A 24498-nucleotide genomic window follows, 5' to 3' on the forward strand; every position below is an offset into this window, starting at 1 on the left:
CTTTGGGTCACTCGCGTCAATAACAAACTGCTCTGTCAAGGACAGAAACAGCATGAACAGGTAGGATTACACTGAAATCCTTCCCGTCTCCTCCTCCTGCTCCTTGGCCTGACTCCCTCTCCTCTCTCCTGCTCCTCGGCCTGACTCCCTCTCCTGCTCATCGGCCTGACTCCCGCTCCTCTCTCTCCTGCTCATGGGCCTGACTCCCGCTCCTCTCTCTCATGCTCATCGGCCTGACTCCCTCTCCTCTCTCTCCTGCTCATCGGCCTGACTCCCTCTCCTCTCTCTCCTGCTCCTCGGCCTGACTCCCTCTCCTGCTCTTCGGCCTGACTCCCTCTCCTGCTCTTCGGCCTGACTCCCTCTCCTGCTCTTCGGCCTGACTCCCTCTCCTCTCTCTCCTGCTCCTCGGCCTGACTCCCGCTCCTCGGCCTGACTCCCGCTCCTCTCTCTCCTGCTCCTCGGCCTGGCTCCCTCTCCTTTCTCTCCTGCTCCTCGGCCTGACTCCTTCTCCTTTCTCTCCTGCTCCTCGGCCTGACTCTCTCTCCTCTCTCCTGCTCCTCGGCCTGACTCCCGCTCCTTTCTCTCCTGCTCATTGGCCTGACTCCCTCTCCTCTCTCTCCTGCTCCTCGGCCTGACTCCCGCTCCTCTCTTTCCTGCTCCTCGGCCTGACTCCCTCTCCTCTCTCTCCTGCTCCTCGGCCTGACTCCCTCTCCTCTCTCTCCTGCTCCTCGGCCTGACTCCCTCTCCTTTCTCCCCTGCTCCTCGGCCTGACTCTCTCTCCTCTCTCTCCTGCTCCTCGGCCTGACTCCCTCTCTCTCCTGCTCCTCGGCCTGACTCCCTCTCCTTTCTCTCCTGCTCCTCGGCCTGACTCCCTCTCCTCTCTCTCCTGCTCTTCGGCCTGACTCCCTCTCCTGCTCCTCGGCCTGACTCCCGCTCCTCTCTCTCCTGCTCCTCGGCCTGGCTCCCTCTCCTTTCTCTCCTGCTCCTCGGCCTGACTCCTTCTCCTTTCTCTCCTGCTCCTCGGCCTGACTCCCTCTCCTCTCTCTCCTGCTCCTCGGCCTGACTCCCACTCCTCTCTTTCCTGCTCCTCGGCCTGACTCCCTCTCCTCTCTCTCCTGCTCCTCGGCCTGACTCCCTCTCCTCTCTCTCCTGCTCCTCGGCCTGACTCCCTCTCCTTTCTCCCCTGCTCCTCGGCCTGACTCTCTCTCCTCTCTCTCCTGCTCCTCGGCCTGACTCCCTCTCTCTCCTGCTCCTCGGCCTGACTCCCTCTCCTTTCTCTCCTGCTCCTCGGCCTGACTCCCTCTCCTCTCTCTCCTCCTCTTCGGCCTGACTCCCTCTCCTGCTCTTCGGCCTGACTCCCTCTCCTCTCTCTCCTGCTCCTCGGCCTGGCTCCCTCTCCTGCTCTTCGGCCTGACTCCCTCTCCTCTCTCTCCTGCTCCTCGGCCTGACTCCCTCTCCTCTCTCCTGCAGCTCGGCCTGACTCCCGCTCCTTTCTCTCCTGCTCATTGGCCTGACTCCCTCTCCTCTCTCTCCTGCTCCTCGGCCTGACTCCCGCTCCTCTCTCTCCTGCTCCTCGGCCTGACTCCCTCTCCTTTCTCTCCTGCTCCTCGGCCTGACTCCCTCTCCTCTCTCTCCTCCTCTTCGGCCTGACTCCCTCTCCTGCTCTTCGGCCTGACTCCCTCTCCTCTCTCTCCTGCTCCTCGGCCTGGCTCCCTCTCCTGCTCTTCGGCCTGACTCCCTCTCCTCTCTCTCCTGCTCCTCGGCCTGACTCCCTCTCCTCTCTCCTGCAGCTCGGCCTGACTCCCGCTCCTTTCTCTCCTGCTCATTGGCCTGACTCCCTCTCCTCTCTCTCCTGCTCCTCGGCCTGACTCCCGCTCCTCTCTCTCCTGCTCCTCGGCCTGACTCCCTCTCCTTTCTCTCCTGCTCCTCGGCCTGATTCCCTCTCCTCCCTCTCCTCCTCTTACCTCCCTCATATGAGCGTTCTATGGCTCCGCTGTAGTCTTGTGTGTGCCACTGCCTCCGAGATCGACTGGTAGATCTCGCAATGGGCACCCCTAGTTTAGATCAATATTGTAGTTTACAATTAACAAAATGGAAATTATGATCCATTTATATTATACTTCAATACTAAGCACCTAAAAAAAGCATAATATCCCTTAGGTTTACTGTCCAGTGATTTGTTTGTGCCTTCCTTCCACCACAGGATGTGTTGTACTTTAGGTTGCCATAGTATCGTCTGAAAATTCTCATCAGAATAATCCCCAAACAATATTGATATACTGGGTTTTATCAATCTCACACACATCTACTTGGACAATGACTTACTCTCTCCTTTCAGTGAAGATGTTGTCAATGCTTTCAGCCTTCTGGTCATTCTGAGCTTTCATCTAGAACCAACACAAAATAAAGTGTTTCAGTAATGCATTGACTTGATACAAGTTCTGTATTGTTCACATTGTTGTATATTGTATTTTTAATGCCTCATTATTATTATTATATTATTATTATTATTATTATTATTATTATTATTATTATTATTATTATTATTATTATTATTATTATTATTATTATTATTATTGAAAATATGAAATTACTGATTTAATAATTTAAGTCTGTATAGTCCAGATAACAAATATATGTAAAAATAAATGTGCAATTAGGCGATTCATTGTTGCAGCCCTACTATAAATTAGTGATCGACACGGTATGTGAAATTAAAAACACAAAATGCACAGCATGTTTGATAGTTACTTGATGGCATTACATGAGTATACTGAGTACTGTTTAATGAGAGCGATGTTTGCACTTACAATGTTATAGTCATTGATCATCTCCTCCATGTCTGTGTTTGTGTTCAACTTGTCCACAAGCTACGGATGTAAAAACACTCATGAGTTACAATCTTTACAAAAAATGTCCAATTCCACATGTGTTATGATTTAAAATATGACAAAACATTGACTTTGATATAAAATGTCTGATGCATTTGCAAATAAAAGTACCATGTTATAATCTGCCATCTGTCTTTGTAGGTCTTTAAGCTCTGCAGCAAGACCCTCAGCTCTGCAAAGAACAAATGACATTGACAGCACAGTTAGAGCCAAAAAACATCTTACTTTCCTTCATTTGAAATCTCCGTGTGTGTGTGCTCACTTCTTCTCGTAGGACAGGTAGACAGAGTTCTCCTGGTTGAAGTTGTCAATCTCTTTGTGCAGTTTGCTGGTCTCTGTGGTCAGCTCATTGATCTTACTCCTGACACAACACACATAATACACATCATGTTAACCATACATCCATCCACTTTATTTATAAAGCACATTTTAAAAACAAGACCGTTTCCAAAGTGGTGCACACAGTTGATGCCTTCAAAGATAGTGTGGGTTAAAAACATTTAAATGTTTTACTTTTTATTTTTTAAACATAAGACAAAAACCAACAAACCCCCGCCCACAATAAAAAAAGAACACTTTTTGCATGTTGTGGAAGGAGGGAGGAGGCTTCGTCCAGACCCAAAGATAGAACGAGAATAAAAAAACAAAAAAAAAACACCAAGACCATTATTACTAAAATTAGCTAAACCAATGTGCTAAAAATGTGTTTTACCATTCATTAAAATAAAATACATAAAACCATAAAATAAAAGATCAAATTAATGTAAAAGACACATAAGATGCATTGGGAAGGGCAGACGCATTGGGAAGGTTGCGGGCGTGCTTTTTGAACTTGCTGTATGATTTCTCAGGTGCAGGGGCATAATTTACTGTAATTTGTGCATCTTGTGAGTTTGGGGGGGCACCAACTGACAGCCTTTATTTGTCTGGTACTCCAGTGTTTTTGTGTTTGCCTCTCGAACAGTAGTCTGTCTAGTCTGAGATTTGGCCGGCAGCATGCAGAGGAAACTATATGTGCCAAGATAGGTTATAGGTTAAACTTTATTGTCCCCGAAAGGAAACTTGTCTTGGTTCACAGTGCTGCAGGCATTGGTGGAAATCACGGAGGGGTACGGACCCACCCCTTGCTGACCGGTGTCCCCCTCTCCCCTCACAGTGTCCCCCCCCTCCACTCGTATATCCTTTAATGGAAGTGTTATCAGTTCAAAACTATCTATCAGAATGTATATGATTACTATTCATACACGCTTATTAACTAAGTCTGAAAGTCTAAAGAGCACCGATCAGTTGTGACACAATGGTTTAGTCAGTTGCCTGGTGACGTGCACTGCCGCCTCACGTGCTGCGGAGGCGCTGCACGTTTGTTTCCATTTTTTCGCGGCATGAATAGATGCACATGTGTCAGTATTTAACCTCAATATTATGCTGTGAGGACTGGTAAAGCTGCTACAGAGTTAACAACACACTACATCATCCCGTGCAGCCAGCTGTTGGTGTAAACATTTTTCTTCTCAGCTGTATCACATTTTACAAAATAACACGTTTTGACTTGAATCTTACAAGTGTCTTGCTTTATGCCTTGCTTTTTCACTGTGTCTAGTAGGTTATTTATGAGTAACCTAAACTCCCATAGTGTTTGCTTATTAAAGCAATACTCTTTGAACAGTGTTGTTGATCATTTAATTCCTTTTCCTCAGACTGTGTTAGACTTTTAGACTCAGGGTGATCAGTTGTTTTTAGTTATATAATTGTTTTGTGTTCTGTTAAGAAAGAACGGAGAAGAGAAAAAATAGTTAACAGTGTGTTAATGTATGTGGAAATTGGAGATTGTTAGACCAACTTGTTGAATATTTTCATATTGTTATACCGTTTATTTTGTTCAACGTGATTGCACTTTGTTTGTAAATAAACTGATTTTGAATTACATTTTGACTGTTTAAAGGGCAAATACTTAAATTAGTATTCTAATATTAATAATATTAACAATGTATTTTACAATGCCAATTAAAGTGTTAAAGTTATAATTTCCATACATTTTTGGACCCCCTCCTAGACCAAACTGGGAGTTTTTCCCCTAGTTTGTGCCACGTTTATAAGAACAGTTATTCATTACAGTTATTGATTAATTGATTGCAATATTCCATGTAAACCGTCAGTGTTATTTGAATTTGAAGATATTTTAGGCCACGTGGGAACATACATTTTTTTGGGTGGGAGACTTTAATGCTCATAATGGTTAAGAAATGGTGCTATAATTGAGAAGTTTTTAGATCTTGCTAATCTATTTTTTTTTTATCCTGGCGAGCCAACATGGATGGATCCAAACTTATGTAAAGGATCTTGTTTTGATCTGCCTTGATTTTTTTTTTAATTTAAAATATCAGGTGAAAAAAGCAAGGTTATGATTTTTGGAATGAAAAAGAAAATACCATCCGATTGGCTAAATCTTTTGGGGCCTTTAGTTTGACTTGGAAAGCTGCCATTGGTAAAAGTGAGGAAGTGATAAACATAATGGGTCTTTCTGTTTAGGACTGGGGAGCTGAGAGGTACCACTTCCAGCAAATCTATAGAGCTATCGTTAGACCCATCTTGGATTATTGAAGTGTGGTTTTTGGGACTGTATCTAAATCTTTGCTTAAAAGACTGGATGATCAACAATGATTTCTGAACAATCAGAAATGGGCTATGCAAGTGTGAAAATCCTAAAACTGTGCATCATGTTATGTTGCTATGCAGCACATACAGCAAAGAGAGAAGGCAGCTCTTTAAGGAGAAGATGTTTTTCTCGTATCTAAAGCAAGTTGAAAAAGTTGTGCTCTCTTGTCTTTTCTGCTCTGGCTTGTATTCAAGAATGTGACTGCATTTGTTAATAACGGTGGAGGGCTGCATTGCACCTCGATGTCGTAGTAGTTGTCGGTGATAGAGAATACCTGAGGAGGCCCAAGTAGTAGGACTTATCCAGGATCTGTCTCTGAGGTCCTTGTGGAGGAAAGAAAAAAAAAAAATTAGAACAGGTATAGTACTATTGCTAATGATGGTCAAATCATTGGCTGTGTGTGTGTGTGTGTGTGTGTGTGTGTGTGTGTGTGCGTGCGTGCGTCGGTTATATTGACTTTTAAAATAGTTATTTCTGCCTGTTGTTTTCTAAGCTTCCAAGCTAATCATTTTGTGAATTTTGAACATCTTTCATAATAGCTTTGTTAGTTAAAAAGATTTTTTTTTAATTATTTCCTATGAGGCCAGGTCATCAATCTCACCCCTTGTATTTTTAATTTCCTGTAGCACTGGAGGAGCCTTGTTTTTGGCATGTTTAACTTCCAACAGCTATAGTTTTTTTCTGTAAACCATTATTTTTTTTCTGCCTTTGTTTCTTTCTGGGCGAGGCTGCAGCAATAACCCTTCCCCTCAAAACTACCTTAGCTGCATCACAGAGAATCGGTGGAGAAACTTTGTTTTCCTCTACATACGTCTCAATGTCCTTTGTCATCATTTTTACAAATTGTGGGTCATTGAGTAAACTGGTATCTCCAAAGTTGTGATGTAAATAGGAGTGTGATCACTAAATCTATTGTACCTATGTCTGCTTCTGTAACTTTGTTTAAAATAAAAAATAAATAGTCTATTCCAGTACAGACATTAGGATTCATATCTCTCCAGATGTCAACAAACCCTACATTACGTATTAATTTACAAAATGTATTATTCATAGATCGCTTTGTGAGCTTGAGACATCCAATGTCGGCTGAACATGTAAGTTCCAGTCGCCGCCACAGACAAGGGTTCCCTCAGAGTGGTTTGCAGATCCACAACATCAGTATAGAAAGTGAGGTTGCTTCCTGGTGGGGCATATACATTAATCAAAGTAAACACGCTTCCATTGAGATTTCCTTTAACCAGTACAAATCTTCATACTTTGTGTTCAAAACTCTGTTCAAAGGCTATTCTGCTTGAGATCAATATGCTCACACCCCTCTTGTTTGCCTCTGTATGAGGAATAGTAAAGTCTGTTATAGTCAAATTTTGTCCATTTGTTATGTTCCAAGTCATTTGAATAGGTTTCTTGTTGTTTTTTTTGTTTTTTTTCTCATCTTTGGCAATATCTTTGACAGCTTAATTGGACCCAATATGCCAGTAACATTAAAATATATGTTTTATATTTGTAATTTTTATGCCGTTGTATTGTATAAATTTGATGGGGCTTCCTGAAGTGTTACCTTTCATTCCAGTCTTCATCCCACTGAGTCCCTGTTGTGTGACCGGTCTGTCTGTGACTTTGATCTGAGCAGACAACACCCCAGGGACAGCGACAGGGACACCTCTCATCCCGGGAAGGCCTCCTGTGCCTGGAATCATCTGTCAGACAAACACAGAGGCAAAGATCAACAGAGATCAACAACAATTTCTTAGCTTGAAACACAAGAGACAGAACAGAGACAGAGTACATGAAAAACAGAGCATTGCTTGGGTCACACTCTTTGTTTTACAGCTTGCTCAAGGCTTTGTCTCCACCAATTAATACGTACCATTTTACATGTTTAATGCAATAACTGGAAAAATACTCAAGAAGAGTCTTACTGCCAAGGGGGACGAAACTGCAATGCAGAAAGAGGGCACTCTGGGAAATTTCGCAATTTTTTTTTGTTTCCTGTGATTTTTTTATATCAATCGGGGTTTTAATTTTATTGACCAATGATCGTCTGATCTTCTAACTTTTGTTGGTTAAATCAAAGGTCTTTTAAAGCCCTGCAAAGCAGCTACAGTTGTGATTTTGTTTTTTTAAGAATTGATTGAATTCTTTCAATCTTAGACAGTACCTAATTAGCATAGGTAATGTCTTGCGTGCAATAATCAGTGTGACCATACTGTATGCATTCTTCTTAATAGAGAGGAATTTCATATTTTCAGCAGCTACATGCTCTCTACTATGAGTATAAAGCCTTACCCCAGTGCCCACTCGTATGGCTGTAGGAGGTGGTCGCACTGTAGTGGGAGGTCTCCCAGATCCACTTCTGCTCACAGCCCGGGCCAGGCCTGATGGGGGCCTCTGAGTCGCCATGACAACTGCATACAACCACAGGAGTAGTGTATACAAGACTTCTTATGCTGTCTTGTTGCTTAAAATATTTGTGCAGTCAGATTTTGTATTCATAAAATAAAGAGCAGATGCACAATATTTAGTGAAGAAACATAGCAATTTTATTATTTCCAGGAAGTTCTATACTCAACTTCTTCCCTGTATTCCCTGCATGCATGTATGTTATCGCTTAGCTTTGAAGAAATGATGGCTGTGCCATGGTGTCAATTTTGACAATAAATTTTAAGTTAGCTTTAGTCGAGATTTTGTCAAATAATTGTTTTGTCTAGTTTTAATTAACAAAAATGCCATGCTCACTTAGTGAACTAAATCTATAACTACAAAATGTATTTTTTCTTAATTAATGATTATTTAGAAAAACATTACTTCATCAGACATGTCACATACTTGTTCTTCGGTCAGTTTTAAAAGTCCTGAAAACCCATGAAAGCACAAACCCATGAATTCACTGGCCCTCATAAATCAACGAATTCCCCTAACGCTATACGTTTTGTCCGGTTAACAGATGGCTTAGCACACAAAACGATAATATACGCGTATGGGTGACATATAGGTTAAAAATTATTTAATTGGTAAACTTGATCTACAATGAGTACATGAGTAGTAGTAGTAGTAGTAGTAGTAGTAGTAGTAGTAGTAGTAGTAGTAGTAGTAGTAGTAGTAGTAGTAGTAGTAGTAGTAGTAACGCTAAGCTTAAGAGATAAACAGTTGTCAGGCATTGCACTAATAAATCAAAAGGCTAAAACACAACATAAACCAAAGCCACGGTAAAGAGAACCATTTGGTTAGCATGTCAATGTTAGCTTTAGCCCGTGATAAGCTTATCCCCTTTACAAATGAGATTATCTTGTATTTTTTATCCGGGGTGACGTGCGGAGGAAGCGCACTTTGTATGTGAGGAAAAATGTTGGTTTTAGAGGAACTAAAAGGCTAGGCTAGGCTAGACTAATCCAACTTACCTTCCGTTGGTTGTCGTTTCCACAGTAACCGTCTACTTCGTGCTTCAAATATGCAGATGTACTGGACTACTGCTGCCCCCTACAGGCTCAAGGGGTCATAATTGGAAAAGGTCTAGCGAAAAATAGATCGATGCGAAAAATACACAACAGAGCTCGCGCGCGCCCCCCTTAGGCAGAAAGTGAGTGCAGCAGGAGAGCGAGGTCTATTTTGGATGATATTTGCCGTTTTATGACTGACGTTTCTGTTGATTTTGTTTTATATACAAGATAATGTCACATACACTTTATCCCTGGAACTGTGCAAAAAAAAAAAAGCTGGGAAGAAAAACTTAATTGAATTTGCAAATAAATGGGCCACATTAACCTCAGCAACAACAGGCTTTAACATGTGAACCATGGAACTGTGAGGGCATGTTCTGTCTAAAAGCAGTCAGGCTCGTACATAACCTGTTAGTTTTATGTGTTTTACAGCTACAACCGCCAGTTTCAAACTTTGATTAGACCTGATTTTCACTGTATAACGCTGTTGTGTTTGTATTAAAGTGCTTGGTATATTTTAATAATTCCGTTTTAGGGGCATTGTTGATTGAACAGTCCGATAGAGAGAGGCTACTGTGAGGCTGTGCTGTGGCTTGTGGCTTGTACCGTGTCAGTACAGCATAATATTACAAATTTTGCTTGCTCAAAATTTTATCTGGATTTAAGTAGGCCTAAACATTGTATTTGTGTGTTTATCTCTATAAAATACACTTTAATTTGGTTTATGACAGTTTGACTTTACATGCGTTACATTTGTTTACCACAAGGTGGCGTAGTAGAGCAAATTAAACCTTTTGAGGCTTCATTTTGCCATCCCTAGCTGTGGCTTCTCTTATTCCACTGACACTGCTGTGAATTTGAGTTAAAACTTCCCTGAACTTCCCTCTGAAACTTTTACCCAAGCCCCCAATATATTTGCGCACCTTCCAGCAAGCTCCAGAGCGTCAAGTATTTTTTTATAGATCACACTGGGCCTTGTATTGTGCATAACAGGCTTTGTAAATGAGGCCCCTGGTGTTTTTATAGTACACTTTTACCAGACTTGTGTCTTGAATTGACTCCATTGATGAAATTCATAATTTCTTATTTTAAATGTACTGTTGTTTATTCGGTTATAAAGACAAAAGTTGGTTGATTATTACCTTGACATGTGACCAAGGCCGGCCCAAGCCTTCAGGGGGCCCTAAGCGAAATTTTCTTTGGGGGCCCCTCACCAAATCATCAGGATCAGTTTTATTGCCATTGACAGTGAACAATTCACAAAGTAGGAACTTGCTTCCGTTTGCCATCTTGGTTCGTTTATTATCAGCACCAATAAACCGCTCAGAAATGTTGATACAAATGTATTTGCGGGTGTTAAGGGTGTACAGCAAACATTAGCAGTTTAAATTATTCAACAGGGGGGCCTGGGGGTACGGAAGCTCATTGTATTCAGAAAAATATATATATATTTTAAAAAAAATATCTCGTAATAACGAGATGATTTAAAACATTTAAAGAAAATTATCTCGTTATTTCAAAAATAATTATCTCGTTATTACGAGATAATTATCTCAAAACAACTAGATAATTATTTATCCTGGGTGTTCATCTGAACCACAAACTGGACTGGACTCATAACACAGACAGGAAGAGACAGAGTCGGCTCAACCTTCTGAGAAGACTCAGGTCTTTTGGAGTGACAGGGCCACTCCTGAAGACCTTCTACAACTCTTTGGTGGCATCAGCCCTCCTGTACAGAGTCACTCCACTCTATAAAACCCCCCCTCTACCTCTTCCTCTGCTACTCCCACTTCCGCCTCAGATTGGGCTGTTGTCGACGCACTGTTTTCCTGTCTTCAGGTAGTTTCTGCATTTTCCACTTCAATCTTTTAATTCTACCGCCACTAATTTATGTTACTCTAGTGCCTATGGTGAACTCCTGGATTGTGCTTTGGCGACTGGTAGTTCTGGAAGCTTGGGTCCCGTGTGTGTAGCTGGCTGAACTAGTCACGTCCGCTGTCAAGGGTGCGCAGCAGAAGTTTCCCAGCAGTAGGTAAAAGGAAAGCTGCATTTTAGGCCATATCTGCTCTGCCTTTAAAACTAACTAACTTTAACTTTTAGGTCATGGGGGATAGGAAAAGTATGCTCCGCCACCTTGCCTTTTTCTTAACCTCAACATAAGTGTGATTGTTTTTATGGACAACGATGAATGTGAAATTTCACTGAGACCAATGTTTTTATTTTGGAATTTATCGTTCATAGAAATAACTTATTTATAAATAAATCAAATCTTGTATTAAAAATGTCTATGTGCCTCTTGTCAACAACAAATCGGTGCGCCTTTTAATGTTTTCAATATGGTCCTGGGCCCATGAATGCCCAGGTGGCGTTGTTGGTTTTCTGATTTGGGTTTTTAACAGTAACGGCTAAAGTTAAAACACCCCTGACATGCCACAGTATACTTAATTACTTACTTAATAAAAATGGTCAAATTGTGTTCATAACAAAATAAGTGTACCAAAAACATAAGTTTGTCAAACATCTATTTGTTGAAACCAAGTTAAATACCATAATGAACTATGAACCACTGGAGGGCCACAGTGTATTTGTTAATACTAATTAATGTTCTTATTAGACCATTAAAATCGATCACCACTTAACATGGATAGATGGACTGCAATAGCCTTCAATCATCATAACATAACACAAGGAAGGTCAAGTACAAATGAACAAACATCAGCAGAACTACAAATATGACAGAGATAAGTTAAAATGTACATTCTCTATTTAACTGAAAATATAAAAGTAATAGTACTCATTTATCTTTTACTGCTCCCAACTGTTCCTTCTTGCCAAAGTGACAAAACAAGTTACATCAAATTAAACAAATGGCACAAGCATTGATTGATTAACAACTAACACTGATAAAACTACACAATGCAAAAAAGTTAATTAGCACCGAGAATGAACAGAACGAGAAGTGAAGATCCATACCTAGCTATAGTGAAGAGACAGTGTTTCTGCCACTTTGCTGTAAAAATATATAGTATTATTTTATAACAGATGTAATTATAATAGGTCTAGTTATTTTCACTATTTATCAATTTATTATAATGTATAACAAATAATCTAATGGTGCTTTTTAAATAAATTGAAATGTTTTATTGCTCTATTAAACGCATGGGGGGGGGGGGGGGGGGGGTTCTTTTTGTGTCAAGATGGACCTTTTTAGTATTTTTAGTATCAAGTATCAACCCGATTTTAGCGAAAACGAAACTAGGTCATTTTTGCACACGGTTACCGTGTGCAAAAATGACCTAGTTTCGTTTTGTGCTCGCTTCTTATTGGTCCTCCTGGCTGGTGAGGCTCACTACCTCTAATATCTGTGGTCCCTCAAGTGAAAAATGATACAAAATATTGAAAGTTACTGCTATAGACGGCAGAGGCGGAGCCAGACATTCTAAACAGCCGGGGCTTAGCCCAAAAAGAAAGGGAGAGGGTTCATTCTGACCAATATGATGTGTTTTTAGTGCAGTTACAGACAGTAACCCTCAAAAGGCAAAGAGACTTTTTGCCTTCTGAGAGAACTCCTCCCTCCAAAAACGTTGAACAGAACAGCAGAGGTGACATTTAGTTATTCAAGAAATTGTACATCTTGATGTTCTTTAAAACAATCAGTAACAAAACAAATATGAAAAACATGCCCCTGACAGGGCTCAAACTCACACTAAGATCCACAGACTGATGCTCTGCTGTCTAGGCTAGTCAGCGCTTACAGAATTAAGGGCTGTTTTAGAATTAGACTGATCTCTATTGAAAGTAAAAGTCAGTCTTACCTTTAGCAGACACCTTGCTCAGTGAGCTGTTTGTCCTGTAGTTTCTCTGCTTTAGCTTTGTAGATGAATAAAACCTGAGCCACTGCTACACCGACAACCACAATGAAGTCATGGTTTGAACGATTAGTGCTGTTGTTGTCTATTCTACGTTAGATAAACTTTGTTTTTCAGCACATGTTCTGAATGTCTCTTTTTTCCAGTCGATCTGCTCTTATTTATGCCCTTCACTTTTTGCAAAACCTCAGTTAAATGATAGAAAAGGCCAAATTGGTCAGATTGCATGACATGCTGTAAACACCGCACACTTTCTACGCTCCCGCCCACTTTCTACATGCAGCCAATCATACATCAGTTCAACAAAAATAACCAATGAAACGGGTAAAGAGAATTGAAGCCACTGCTGGATTCGAACCCTGGTCACCTGTGTTCCACCAGCTACGGGCCTGCGCCACCTCACTCCTTCACCTGTTGCTAACACTACCGGGCTGGTGTCATGGATCTCTGGTGTAAATGTTATGCTTAATATCCTTCATTCAGATGAATTGCGCGCGGAGAAAGCCAACACAGGTATGTGCGGGGCCCAATTAACGCCTTAGGGCCCAAAGCGGCTGCTTAGTTCGCTTATTAGTGTAGTGCAATATTCAAAATAATTTGACCACTTTTCATTTAGGCCGTGGCTGCAGAGCCGCGGCGCGGTCAAATGGCCCAGCAGTTTCAGGAACCACGGCGCGGCCATATAGCCTCATGGCTAACCTTAACCCTGACCCTAACCCGGCGCAGTCTAAAACGGCGCGGTCAAATAGCCCAGCAGTTTCAGGAGTCGCGGCAAAAAATAGCATTGCAGTTTCGGCCGTGCGCCGCGGCTCTGTAGACACTCCCTTTCATTTAATAGATTTTGAAAATGGTTTTGATAATCATGTCAACTATTTGCACTGATGATATAATTACATGCGGTTTCATGCGGTGTCAACAGTAGAAATCTGAGCTATCTGTTATATTCCATTGAAATTCCATTCATTTCCACGCAGAACCGACCGCAGTTATTTTTTTTTCCCCTGACGCCTGGAATAATAAAACAATGGATTTGTATACCAATTAAAAATCAACCGTAATAGTTATATTATTGTTTAGTTTTTAAGTTGTAGTCGCATTGGTTTATACTATATTATATAAAAATACAGCTTTAAAGCATTTGGGTGTGAGTAATAATTTAGTTGCTCAATCTCCGGATAGCCTCAGTTATGGGCACGTGGGGGCTGGTCCAGACCAAAAAGTCCAGGCCAGTTTTATGGGTCCCAGTCCAGCCCTGCAAAGTAGCATATTGTTAGTCCAAAACTTCTGAAAACTAAAGCAGAGTCAGAGTCTGTCTTGACCCTCCCCTTAGCGTTACCATGGAACTCCTGTCTATCACTAAATATGTGATTTAAATTATGTATAATAGCTGGAGAGAGCTTTGACACGATGCTGCAGAGAAAGGATTGTTCAATATTTAGTTTGAGACGGAATGATATGCTATAGGCTTATTAGGCGTTATTCAGCTCCTGTGCTGAGAATGTTCTATATAGCTCATGTTAAATTGGCCAAATTGTATTAAATAAAACCTAATTAAAGTGGCTTATCCCTTAAATTGTTAGATTGAGAAATAAAATGTGGCTTATGTGATTCTACAATCTTTGATCGTTAGGCCTATTACCCGATAAACACCCAGCACTGAGCCTTGCTGACTTTAAATGTCCTATATAATATATAATACAGGTCTTATTTTTTACTCCTGTAAGTAATGCTGATAAAATATGATCTAGAATACTAGAAGGCTTTAAATTACATCTTACATAAATACAATTTTCTTCTGACGGAGTCCCAGCCTCCCCATTTTATTTGTGGAATTGAAAAAGAAAATAACTTAATGTCACATCTCATATATGTCCATATACTTAGTGACACATGCATTGCACGTCAATATTAGGGTTCCACCACCTCCCACATTTCACGTTAACCCTCTAAAAGAGCATGTTTGGTCACATCAGACAGCATGATTAATCAGCGTCAACCGTGATGAATTGATGAATGCAGAACTAGTTTTAGATAATTGTATTCATGTTTAATAATCACAATTAACACTGTTCAAACCACACACAAAAAAACAACATAAATAATGAAAAAGAAAACACAAAAATCAATGTCACTGCATGACTAATGTTAGCTTCAAACAAGGATGGCGTCAGTCCAGGGCCGAACCTATTGATGGGTTTCAGTCACGTGACTTATTTGTTGTCTGCGCCATTTTGAAGACATCACCACATGCTGTTGCTCATCTCTGGTGTTAGAGTGTTATGAAAAACAGTGCATAAAACTGAGAATTAAAAGGGTTGATACTTCAATAAGCTATGGGTGTTGATCCTTATCCACGGCGGTAAGTTGCTGACACTTACAGGGTACATTGATAACTTGCCACAACAAACTTGCAGACATTTAAAACCAAGAGTCGTCCTCCACAAGCCCTCTGCAGGATTGCTTAAAAATATGTAAATGTATGACAATATGTAAGGGAATAATTGTATCATAAAAATGTATGCCCACACTAATCAATTTCCATTCTTAACAACATTGTGAATTGCTGAAAATAAAACAAAAACACAAATCAACTATTTGACATTTAAAAGTGACTCTTAGCTCTTAAAAATGCTGCTTGTCAGCCAAAAAGCTATATAAATTATATTATATTTAAGTAAAAAATATGGTTGACACACTAAAAACTGACTTTCAGTATGTGTAATGCACGGTAATGCACAGTAATTGTATGTGACAATTTCAACTACTATGCTCTATGCAAGCAGTACATTAATTTAAATTTGTGTGGACATAACCCAGTACAAATATTGGCCTTCCACAAATGAAAGAAATGTATTATTTTATTTGTAATAAAAGTTTTAGATATGATTAAACTACATTAAAATTGTTTAATTAATTAATGATGTCTGCTTGAAATCTCAAAACATAAATCCAAGTTTTCTCTCCTTATAACAAAATAAAACCAAAATTCACCTTTTGCAATTGTTTGAGCACAACTAGCATTACGCCAACTAACATAACCATAAATAATATACAAAAGTGTTGCGTTTGTTACAATATGTATCGAAAAAAACATTTGCCTTCTTTCTAATGAAAAAGGCTTGATTTCCAACAATTCCATAATCATCATAGTATGATAGTCACAACAGCCGTGAGCTGTATCAGGTAAAATTATAAAATTTCATGTCTAAAACCCTCTTCCCGACCTACCATTGCCAATCAGATGTATGACAATGTTAAAGGGATAGTTATAAGGAGTTTATTGGTCTATTTCACAAGAAAAAATTAAGTCTGGATATTTTAGGGTGTACTGTTAAGTGACATATTTGATATGGAACATTAATAAGGTGCTTTTCTGTTTTATAAGCAATATTAAAAGTGAGGAAGATTGAAAGTGATACGCCAATATAAAATGACAAATTTGTAAAGTGATTCAAAATAAGACATATTTTGGCATTTGGCAAAATAGTATACAAATAAATGAGAATTTTGCATGAACAAATACTTTAAACTCAAATTTGAAACAAAAATGTTTTGTAGATTTAAACTCTATTATTTAAAACACTAATTTATAATTAAATTAATTTATGAACAGCTCTCAATCTGATTTGGTTTAAAATCAATAAGGCAGAAAGCTAGCAATAGTTCAGCTTTGTCCTTTAGTGCATAGTTTAGTTTGCTGCAGCTGTACTATTACTTTAAGTTACTAAGGTACTACAAAATGAAGTTAATATGTTAACTGAGATTCGTGAGCAGGACCACACCTCCACCTCAGTCTTCGGACCACACCTTTATCACCAAGAAGCCTTCTAACACCTCAGTCACCGCTTGACTCTGTTCTCTCAACCCCTTCTCCTTCACCTTGTAAAATGCTTTTTTTCAGATTCAGTCAAAGGGTGGATCCTGAACCAGCTGGGCAGTTTGCCGCACCCAGAGTCTCTCATCCCAGTCATCGGTCTGCAGTTCCAGCCGCCATGGCTCACCAGCATTTAACTCACATAGTTAAATAATTGTTATTCACATATCTTGTGGTATTGTGGTCCTTACTAATTAAATGTTTGTGTATGAAATATTCCTGGTGGTCGAGTGGTTAAGGCACAGCACACCTATGCTAGGCTCTAAGTGCAGTATTGCGAGTTTGAATCCCCACTCCGATTTACTGCATGTCCTCCCTTCTCTATCATCCCCCATTTCACCCTGTCCTCTCCTGTCTAATACAGTCTACAGACCACAAAAATCTTAAAAAATAAAGGCCTCATCTGTATTTGTGTTAATAATTTTGCTCTGATATATTTGCATGCATGGAATAGCAAAATCCCATCATGAATGGCAATAGCCTTTGATTTGAGGCAAGACACTACAGGTAAAAGCCAATGTTTTGCTCAGTATGCTTTCTCAATATAAGCTTTCACATGGAAATAACAATGTGAAATCTGCACCTAAATAATTATTATTTAATTGATTCTACTTGTATCCATAGATTTACACACACACCCCAAAGAGACGATAGTGTTTGAGTAGATATTCAATTTCCCCTCTGTAAATGTTTTTGTTTCTAATAAGCCGAAAAAGGAAGCAAGCATTTTTCAATTTATGTCTCTTTACACATAAAATGCCCTATCTTTATATGAAAACATTACATGATAATAATCTTCTTATTATACTTATATATGCAAGTAAACACCGAAAGAAATTAAAACAAATTTCTAGTCACCTGCAGTGTCTTGTCTTAAGAGGGAAGAATTCTAAGGTGTAGATGGTTTAAAGATAACGGATCATAAGATAAGATAAGATAAGATAATCCTTTATTGTCCCACATGGGGAAATTTCATTGGTGCAACGCAGGTAGATACAGAGGTAGATACAGAAGAACAGATCACTTATAGGAAGTCTGACATACATAACAGTGCCAAAATATCGAAATATCGTTATACTAAATTTGGTGATACAGTATTGAAATCCTAGGCTGCTGTATCGATATATCGCCATGAGTAACTTTGGATATAATTTAGAATTCAGTTATTCATTATAATTTCACTTCCTGTTTGTAATTGATGACATCACACTAGGAAAATACCCAACAAACACTGGTAAAAATGCATTTATATATATATATATATATATATATATATATATATATATATATATATATATATATATATATATATATATATATATATATATATATATATATATATATATATATATATATATATATATATATATATATATATATATATATATATATAAGGCATTTTTGACTGGAATGAGTGTCCCTGGTGGGATGTCACTTCCTGTCATTTTCTACCAATTTTTCATTGTTTTCTCTTGAAATACCTGCTCGATTGGTGTAAAACTATAATGTATATCTACAACAGGTATAAATACACCAAGAAAAGTCCAAATCAGAAATTTCATACGCACTTTAAGCATTACTCAAGAGCTTGCTACGTGTTAATGTATAGGGTTACACAAAGAATGGTAAACAAATCAGAATAGCTGTTTGAACCTTTTGAATTATTACATTGCAGAAGCTTCAATTACTTAGGTAACTGAAAATATTCTGTCTTGTTATGGATATACGGTAACCTGCTAATCATGTTCATATTTCGGTCTTCTCTCAATTATTAAAGCCCCAAAAAGGTGCACTGTGAATTCATAAATCGAAAGGAAATCACATTACAATATTTGTGGAAATATTTTGAAGGAATGCTACTTTTTAGTTCTAAAATGCCTTGCCATGCTTTGGTGTGTGAATCATTACTGTCATATCTTTATATCTTCATGTTTGCACTGCAATGGATTAAAGGATCTTTGTTGTTCCTCTTTCTTGTTTATGCAAAATATTTCGCATTTTCACAGTTTTTATGATTAAATGGGTGTATTTCATTTTGAGTTTGTGCAGGTTGTGGTCTACCAAAAAAAATTGTTAACATGTATTGGGTTCCTCAAACAAATTGTGAAGTATCGTAGAATATCATGAGAAAAATATCGATTATCGTATGTATTGCAAAATAGTGATATTGTCGTGTCGTGAGCTGCCTATTGCATCAAATCGTGAGGGACCCTGTGATTCCCAGCCCAACTTAAAGGAATAATAGAGGATTTTTCACCGATTTGAGAACTCAAGCGACTGGGAAGTCCATTAAATAAAAAAAAATTAAAAAAGACTCCTGTTCTTTCCAAGAGGCCGCCTACAATCAAACCTCGTGCGGAAGCACGCAACAGCTCCGCTGCTACAAGTGCGTTTATTAGCGCAACGGCTCACATAGCATCTCTGAGCCAGCTCTGTCATCCCTCAGCCATTTTTGTACTGTACACTGAAGGAACTCGCTGCTAGCTTCGCTAAACACACACCGGCATATCAACCACACATGCGCAGCCAGGGAAACGTGCGTCTATGCTGGGAACGAGCTGGAACGAGCCTGCAGGTGTGCACTAGCGCGCAGAGAATGATTGACATGTGGGAGAACTAAACGGCTGTCCACGCCCCGAGGAAATTACACGGATTGGTCGCAAAAATCATCTGTTATTCGTTTGTAATATCATTCACTTTCTCATCTCAATCACAGGAGGTAAGTAGCCAACTACCTCCTACGTCCTCCTATTGACGTCATGCATTTAATGGGCCTTCATACCGCCGCGTCAAAGCATCCAGTTTACATTCAAAGTCTATGTGGGCGCGCGTCTTGGGCATCCAGCGTTTTTGCGGCGTGAATCCTACATTTTTGCATTTGGAGCGTCGGACACGGCACGTCGGGGGCGTTTGAGCGCAGAAAAGTTTAACAAAGCGCAACTTTGTTGGGGGCAGACGTGGCGCTGCAACCAATCAGAGATTATGCTCCAGTGACCTGCCTACGCACTACCCGGAAGAAGACCCAAAACAAAAACAAACCCCGCAACAATAAAAAAAAAAAAAAAAATCCTCAAGACGTAGCTTTTGGAGCAAATAATGATATTCACTAAACTCTGCTCACCTCTAAAGTATCTGCAGGTTCCAGACAAGCCCCAGAGTCGATCGCCTCCGTTTTTGGACTTCGTAAAGTAAATACACCAAAGCCACTTCATCCATCTGTTCTGCTATTGCACAGCTACACAGGGAACTACAACAACTCCTCCACTGTGCATGTGCACTGGACGCATTGACGCGCGTCTGCTGGCGAGTTAATTGTTTGGACGTGTGTCCGGGGCGTCTACCTTCAAATGTATACGCGTCCAACTCTGGCGTCGGGCGCGAATTTGGACGTGTGAACGTATCTAAACACACAGAGGTGGGTAGTACTCAGTAACATTTACTCAAGTAATTCTCGTAGTTCTAACACTTTTCCGAGTAGTTTCCAGACCATACTTTTCTTTCAGTATCTTGATTAAAAGTTTTGGTTCCTCTTCTCACTGAGTAAATCTACAAGAGACAAAAGTTTTCTGTTGACAATATTAAATTAGTTGAACATTTGACTTTTTTGCTCCACTCAGATATGATTTTGTGTAGTTTTTTTGTCTCTTTTGAAAATACCAATGGTCATTATTTTTTTCCCTGTGTCAATTGAAGCTGTGTCCAAACAGATGAGGACGTCAGACACGTTGCCATTTTTTGTCTTTCTCTCTCTTCCAGCGTGTCCTCCATTAATTTTCATTGACCGTGGGCGCCGTGTTTGCGGAAGTGTCAGTAAACACACTGCTGTACCGGAGCATGGCCAAAATCATCTTTATCACATGTTTAAATGACTGCTACTGGTCTCTAGTCTTTATCGTTATTATGCAGTGCACACTTTCAGTCATAACAGCTCCACACTACAAGACTGCAGCTGCAACGGTTTTCAACTAGAGATGACTGGGACTGACTCAGCACGACTGAAAATCAGTAAAATCAGGCTAAAATTGCATCCTCAGGTCTAGAAAGCTGTTTAATTGATAGCTTTTTGCCACCCTGTACAAAAATAATATGTCATTGAGAGTGAACTATATCCATGAGTTTCAGAATGATGAGAAATTAGGGCAGTTGCCATAGTGATTAGCAATTCAAAAAATAAATATATCTCTTTTAAATGGGGAAATTTTCTCCAAATGTTGCATCAACCAGGAAGCTGAAACCCATGAATAGTTCATTTAATCTGGTATTCATATAACTGTAATTACATCCGTAACCTTTGTTTCTTTGGTGCTCAGTGATGTGCTCAGAATGCCTCCGAGTGGCAAGTCAGTGTAATGGAAAAATATTTAAGACATTTTTAAGTTACACTGAACATTTTCTGTAATATGTTTTCAGAATTATTAACAACTGAGCAAATATTTGAATTTTAAATAAAAAGGCTAAATCCAAATCAATGGATTATTTTCTCATTTTAAGAGTAAGCCAGCTGTTTTGAAATGTATGGGGAGGATTTGAGAAAGTAGCATTTGCCGCATTGATTTGCCAACAATTAAAATATCTATTTATATATTACAATTTAAGAGTTGATAATCTATTCTATTCTCACAAAATCTGCCAAATCCAAACATTTATTCAACGGGGAGAGTGGTGGTGACGCTGGGGAAAGAAGGAGGAGCCATCCAGCTGTGAGGCGGGCTGCTGCATGGTCATCATGAGGATGTGGTTGTTCTTGTGTCCTAGGGGAGGGCGAGCAGGGTGATGTCAGCGCCGTGGTCCATGCAGGAGTGAGCTTTCCCGTAGAAATTGAGCTTGACAAACTCAATCTGCAGCACAGAGGTGAGAGGTGGGTGGGGTTTGGTCAGGGGTTGGTATGCACACAAAAGGAGAAGAAGGGGGAGGGAGGAGACGAAGGCAGAGGGACAGGAGAATTAGAGGCCTGTAACATAAGAAGCCAAAGACGGCAAAGGTGATCAGGCCACATGGACACAACTCTACACAAAAATAAATGTATCGGTTATATACTGTGGACCTTTTGTTTGGTCTTAAACTTCTGACTTAGATTCAGATCGAGCACTTAATTATTTGTAACAAGATTAATTTTGTTAATGTTTTTAAAGTCAGTGTGAACCCTCAATCGTCCAGGAGTGTTCGCTCGTAGAAAAAGATTCAGTTGTAGTCATTCTCGATCTGCGGATGTTCTCAGACTAGATCCACAGACTGAGAAGGCCTTTTGAGACGGACTTCCGGGATGATGGCTGCCAAGCTCAGTTGTGTCTTTTAGGCTGTTTGATACTTATTTAGGGAACATGTCTACGAAAACAAAGAAAAACACCACAGAGAACAGGGCTGGAAATGCTACATTTAAGCTAGCTAGCACCGCATCGTTGCCAGCCCACGCGAACTTGTGGTTTATTGACGGGTGCGGCGGTAATTAAGATCAATAGTGTGTCTTTTGTACCATTTTTCAATGCAACACAGTGAGTGACTGGTGTCCAGCCAATGATACGATACGGTTTACTTTGCAATTATAGCATTGATAGTGATTGCATGTGTCCTGCCTTGCTTGCATATGATCCCTGCCCAAACGCACCTTGCAGGTTAGCGAATGGAGAGTACAGCTTCAAACAGGCCTAGTATTTTGAGGGCATTGGCCCATAGGAGGGGCTGAAACAGGGAAACAGGCCGCGTCATCCTGGTGAGTGCCGCTTCATCCTGATGAGTAGCCCCAGACGTCTGCTCATCCGAGGGGAAGGATAGAAACTGTTCTCTAGCTAAAGACTGCAGGAATCAATAAAAAAAAAAAACTTGGGGCACATATACGAGGTACCAATAGCACTTTAAGAAGGTTAAAGGTTCCGAAAAGTCGATTTTGCATGATATAGGTCCTTTACGTTATAGATATGATTGCAAACCACTCTGGGTGAACCCTTGTCAGTGGCAGAGACTGGAATTTGCATGTTCAGCCGACAATAGATGTTTCAAATTCACAAAGTACTAATAAATATAGAAATAATACATATTGCAATCTGATACATACTGTAGCCTTGATCGATATCTGGAGAGGGATGAATCCTAATGTTTGCCAATATACACAGTTTTCTATACTAAATTAGACTATTTTGTTTTCAACAAAAATAGGTCAAAAGTTACAAAGGAATATTTTTGACCTGTTTTAGGCTATATATATATATATATATATATATATATATATATATATATATATATATATATATATATATATATATGGCTGTTGTGCACGGTGGCAAAGGCGGTTAGCGCTCTTGCCTCCCAAGAAGGAGATCATGGGTTCGATTCCCGGACCAGACCAACATCACATGATCTCTCTGGGTGGAGTCTGCATGTTCTCCCCGTGTTACCGTGGGTTCTCTCCGGGTTCTCCGGCTTCCTCCCACCGTCCAAAGACATGCATGTGTTAGGTAAGATTGGTGACTCTAAATTGGCCCTAGTGAATGAATGTGAGCGTGAACTGTCTGTAATGTCTATGTCTCTGTGTTGGCCCTGTGACGAGTTGGCCACTGTCCAGGATGTACGCCGCCTAAGGCCCGAAGTCACTGGGATAGGCTCCAGTCACCCGCGACCCCGAAAGGGAACAAGCGGTAGAAAATGGATGGATGGATGGATATATGGCTGTCAAATAACCCAGCAGTTTCAGGAGCCGCAGCATGGCCATATAGCCTCATGGCTAACCCTAACCGGGCGCGGTCAAATAGCCCAGCAGTTTCAGAAGCCGCGGTACAAAAAACCCATGCAGTTTCGTCAGCGCGCCGCGGCTCTGTAGACACTCCCTTATAAAAAAGGAAATGCATAAGTGATAGCGTGTATTCTTTTATATCAGTGCAAACTGATCTATAAAAATTTTAAATAGGCTACACTCAGCTTAATCAGAGATGGAATATTGCCATTATATTGAACAGAAATACAAGCTATTAAAATGTACGGAATTAATTGTACTTGTTCACATTTGACTGTGCGCACACTCAGAGCCGTTCATTTATTCCATGTAAGATCAGGACTTTAGCAAATTTGTGCTTAAATCTTTTATATTGATGAATTAAATTCAAATAGACTTTCTCTGTGGCGTAACTCTCATGGCTGTGTTTGGTTGCTAAGTGATGATTCCACATGAAGTTTGGAGATTTTTGGACTTCCCTTTGGATTATATTGTATCACTTATTTCTCATTCAGTATAAATTCAGCCAACTTTGTAAATGAGGCCTCTGGTAACAATTATTTGATTACCAACTTTGTTGATGAGGATTTCAGCAATTAGTTGTTTCAGTCTTTAATATGACTTGGAATGCAAATAGTGACTATCCAGCACAATGGTTATGAAAACATACAACACGAAACACAAAAATTTTGCTATTTAATTCCTTTTTCAAGTGTTTATTATGCTCATCTCCAGAACTTACTTGTCTCTGGGATGAGGGTGTCCAGAGCCTGTGCACCCTCCCCTTCTTTGGAGCCGTTGTGGTGGGCCGACCCCGCCTCAGTGATGGGGGGTGTCGAGGGGTTTGGCAGGCCCTCTGGCACTTGGTCACCCTACATGCAAACATCAGGGTCAGTGTGATGAAGAATGGCATGTGGGCTGCAAATGCTAACAGCAATGCTAATGCTAATCAGATCACAAAAAGTAATCCAAGTAAAACAGTTTCTACAAAGTGATTGATTGGGGGTAGAATGAATCTGTGTGAGAAGAGGTGGTGCGGCATGTACCATTTAAAAAGTGTGC

At 40.1% G+C, this 24498-nt stretch overlaps 2 protein-coding genes across 4 annotated transcripts in view; both read right to left on the minus strand.

Moving 5' to 3' along the window:
- ift74 (intraflagellar transport 74) overlaps window positions 1-7986 on the minus strand; it is a 58937-nt gene extending 50951 nt beyond the window's left edge. Inside the window, exons 1-7 of the mRNA XM_072451200.1 lie at window positions 7834-7986; window positions 7106-7244; window positions 5822-5870; window positions 3154-3252; window positions 3003-3063; window positions 2811-2870; window positions 2326-2387 (exon numbers count right to left, since the gene is read on the minus strand). Coding sequence (XP_072307301.1) covers window positions 2326-2387; window positions 2811-2870; window positions 3003-3063; window positions 3154-3252; window positions 5822-5870; window positions 7106-7244; window positions 7834-7947 — 584 coding nt within the window. The 5' untranslated portion in view covers window positions 7948-7986. The remainder of the gene's footprint in view (window positions 1-2325; window positions 2388-2810; window positions 2871-3002; window positions 3064-3153; window positions 3253-5821; window positions 5871-7105; window positions 7245-7833) is intronic.
- A 10159-nt stretch (window positions 7987-18145) lies between these two features.
- LOC140364821 (uncharacterized) overlaps window positions 18146-24498 on the minus strand; it is an 83892-nt gene continuing 77539 nt past the window's right edge. For 2 of the 3 annotated variants that reach the window (XM_072451199.1, XM_072451197.1), the window contains exons 11-12: window positions 24179-24308; window positions 18146-21681 (exon numbers count right to left, since the gene is read on the minus strand). In XM_072451199.1, coding sequence (XP_072307300.1) covers window positions 21674-21681; window positions 24179-24308 — 138 coding nt within the window. In that variant the 3' untranslated portion in view covers window positions 18146-21673. The remainder of the gene's footprint in view (window positions 21682-24178; window positions 24309-24498) is intronic. The other variant, XM_072451198.1, reaches the window with a different exon arrangement.

The sequence above is a fragment of the Eucyclogobius newberryi genome, unplaced genomic scaffold, assembly GCF_026437365.1.
Source record: "Eucyclogobius newberryi isolate DKJ021-1_F unplaced genomic scaffold, fEucNew1.0.hap1 SCAF_18, whole genome shotgun sequence".
Classification (NCBI taxonomy): domain Eukaryota; kingdom Metazoa; phylum Chordata; class Actinopteri; order Gobiiformes; family Gobiidae; genus Eucyclogobius; species Eucyclogobius newberryi.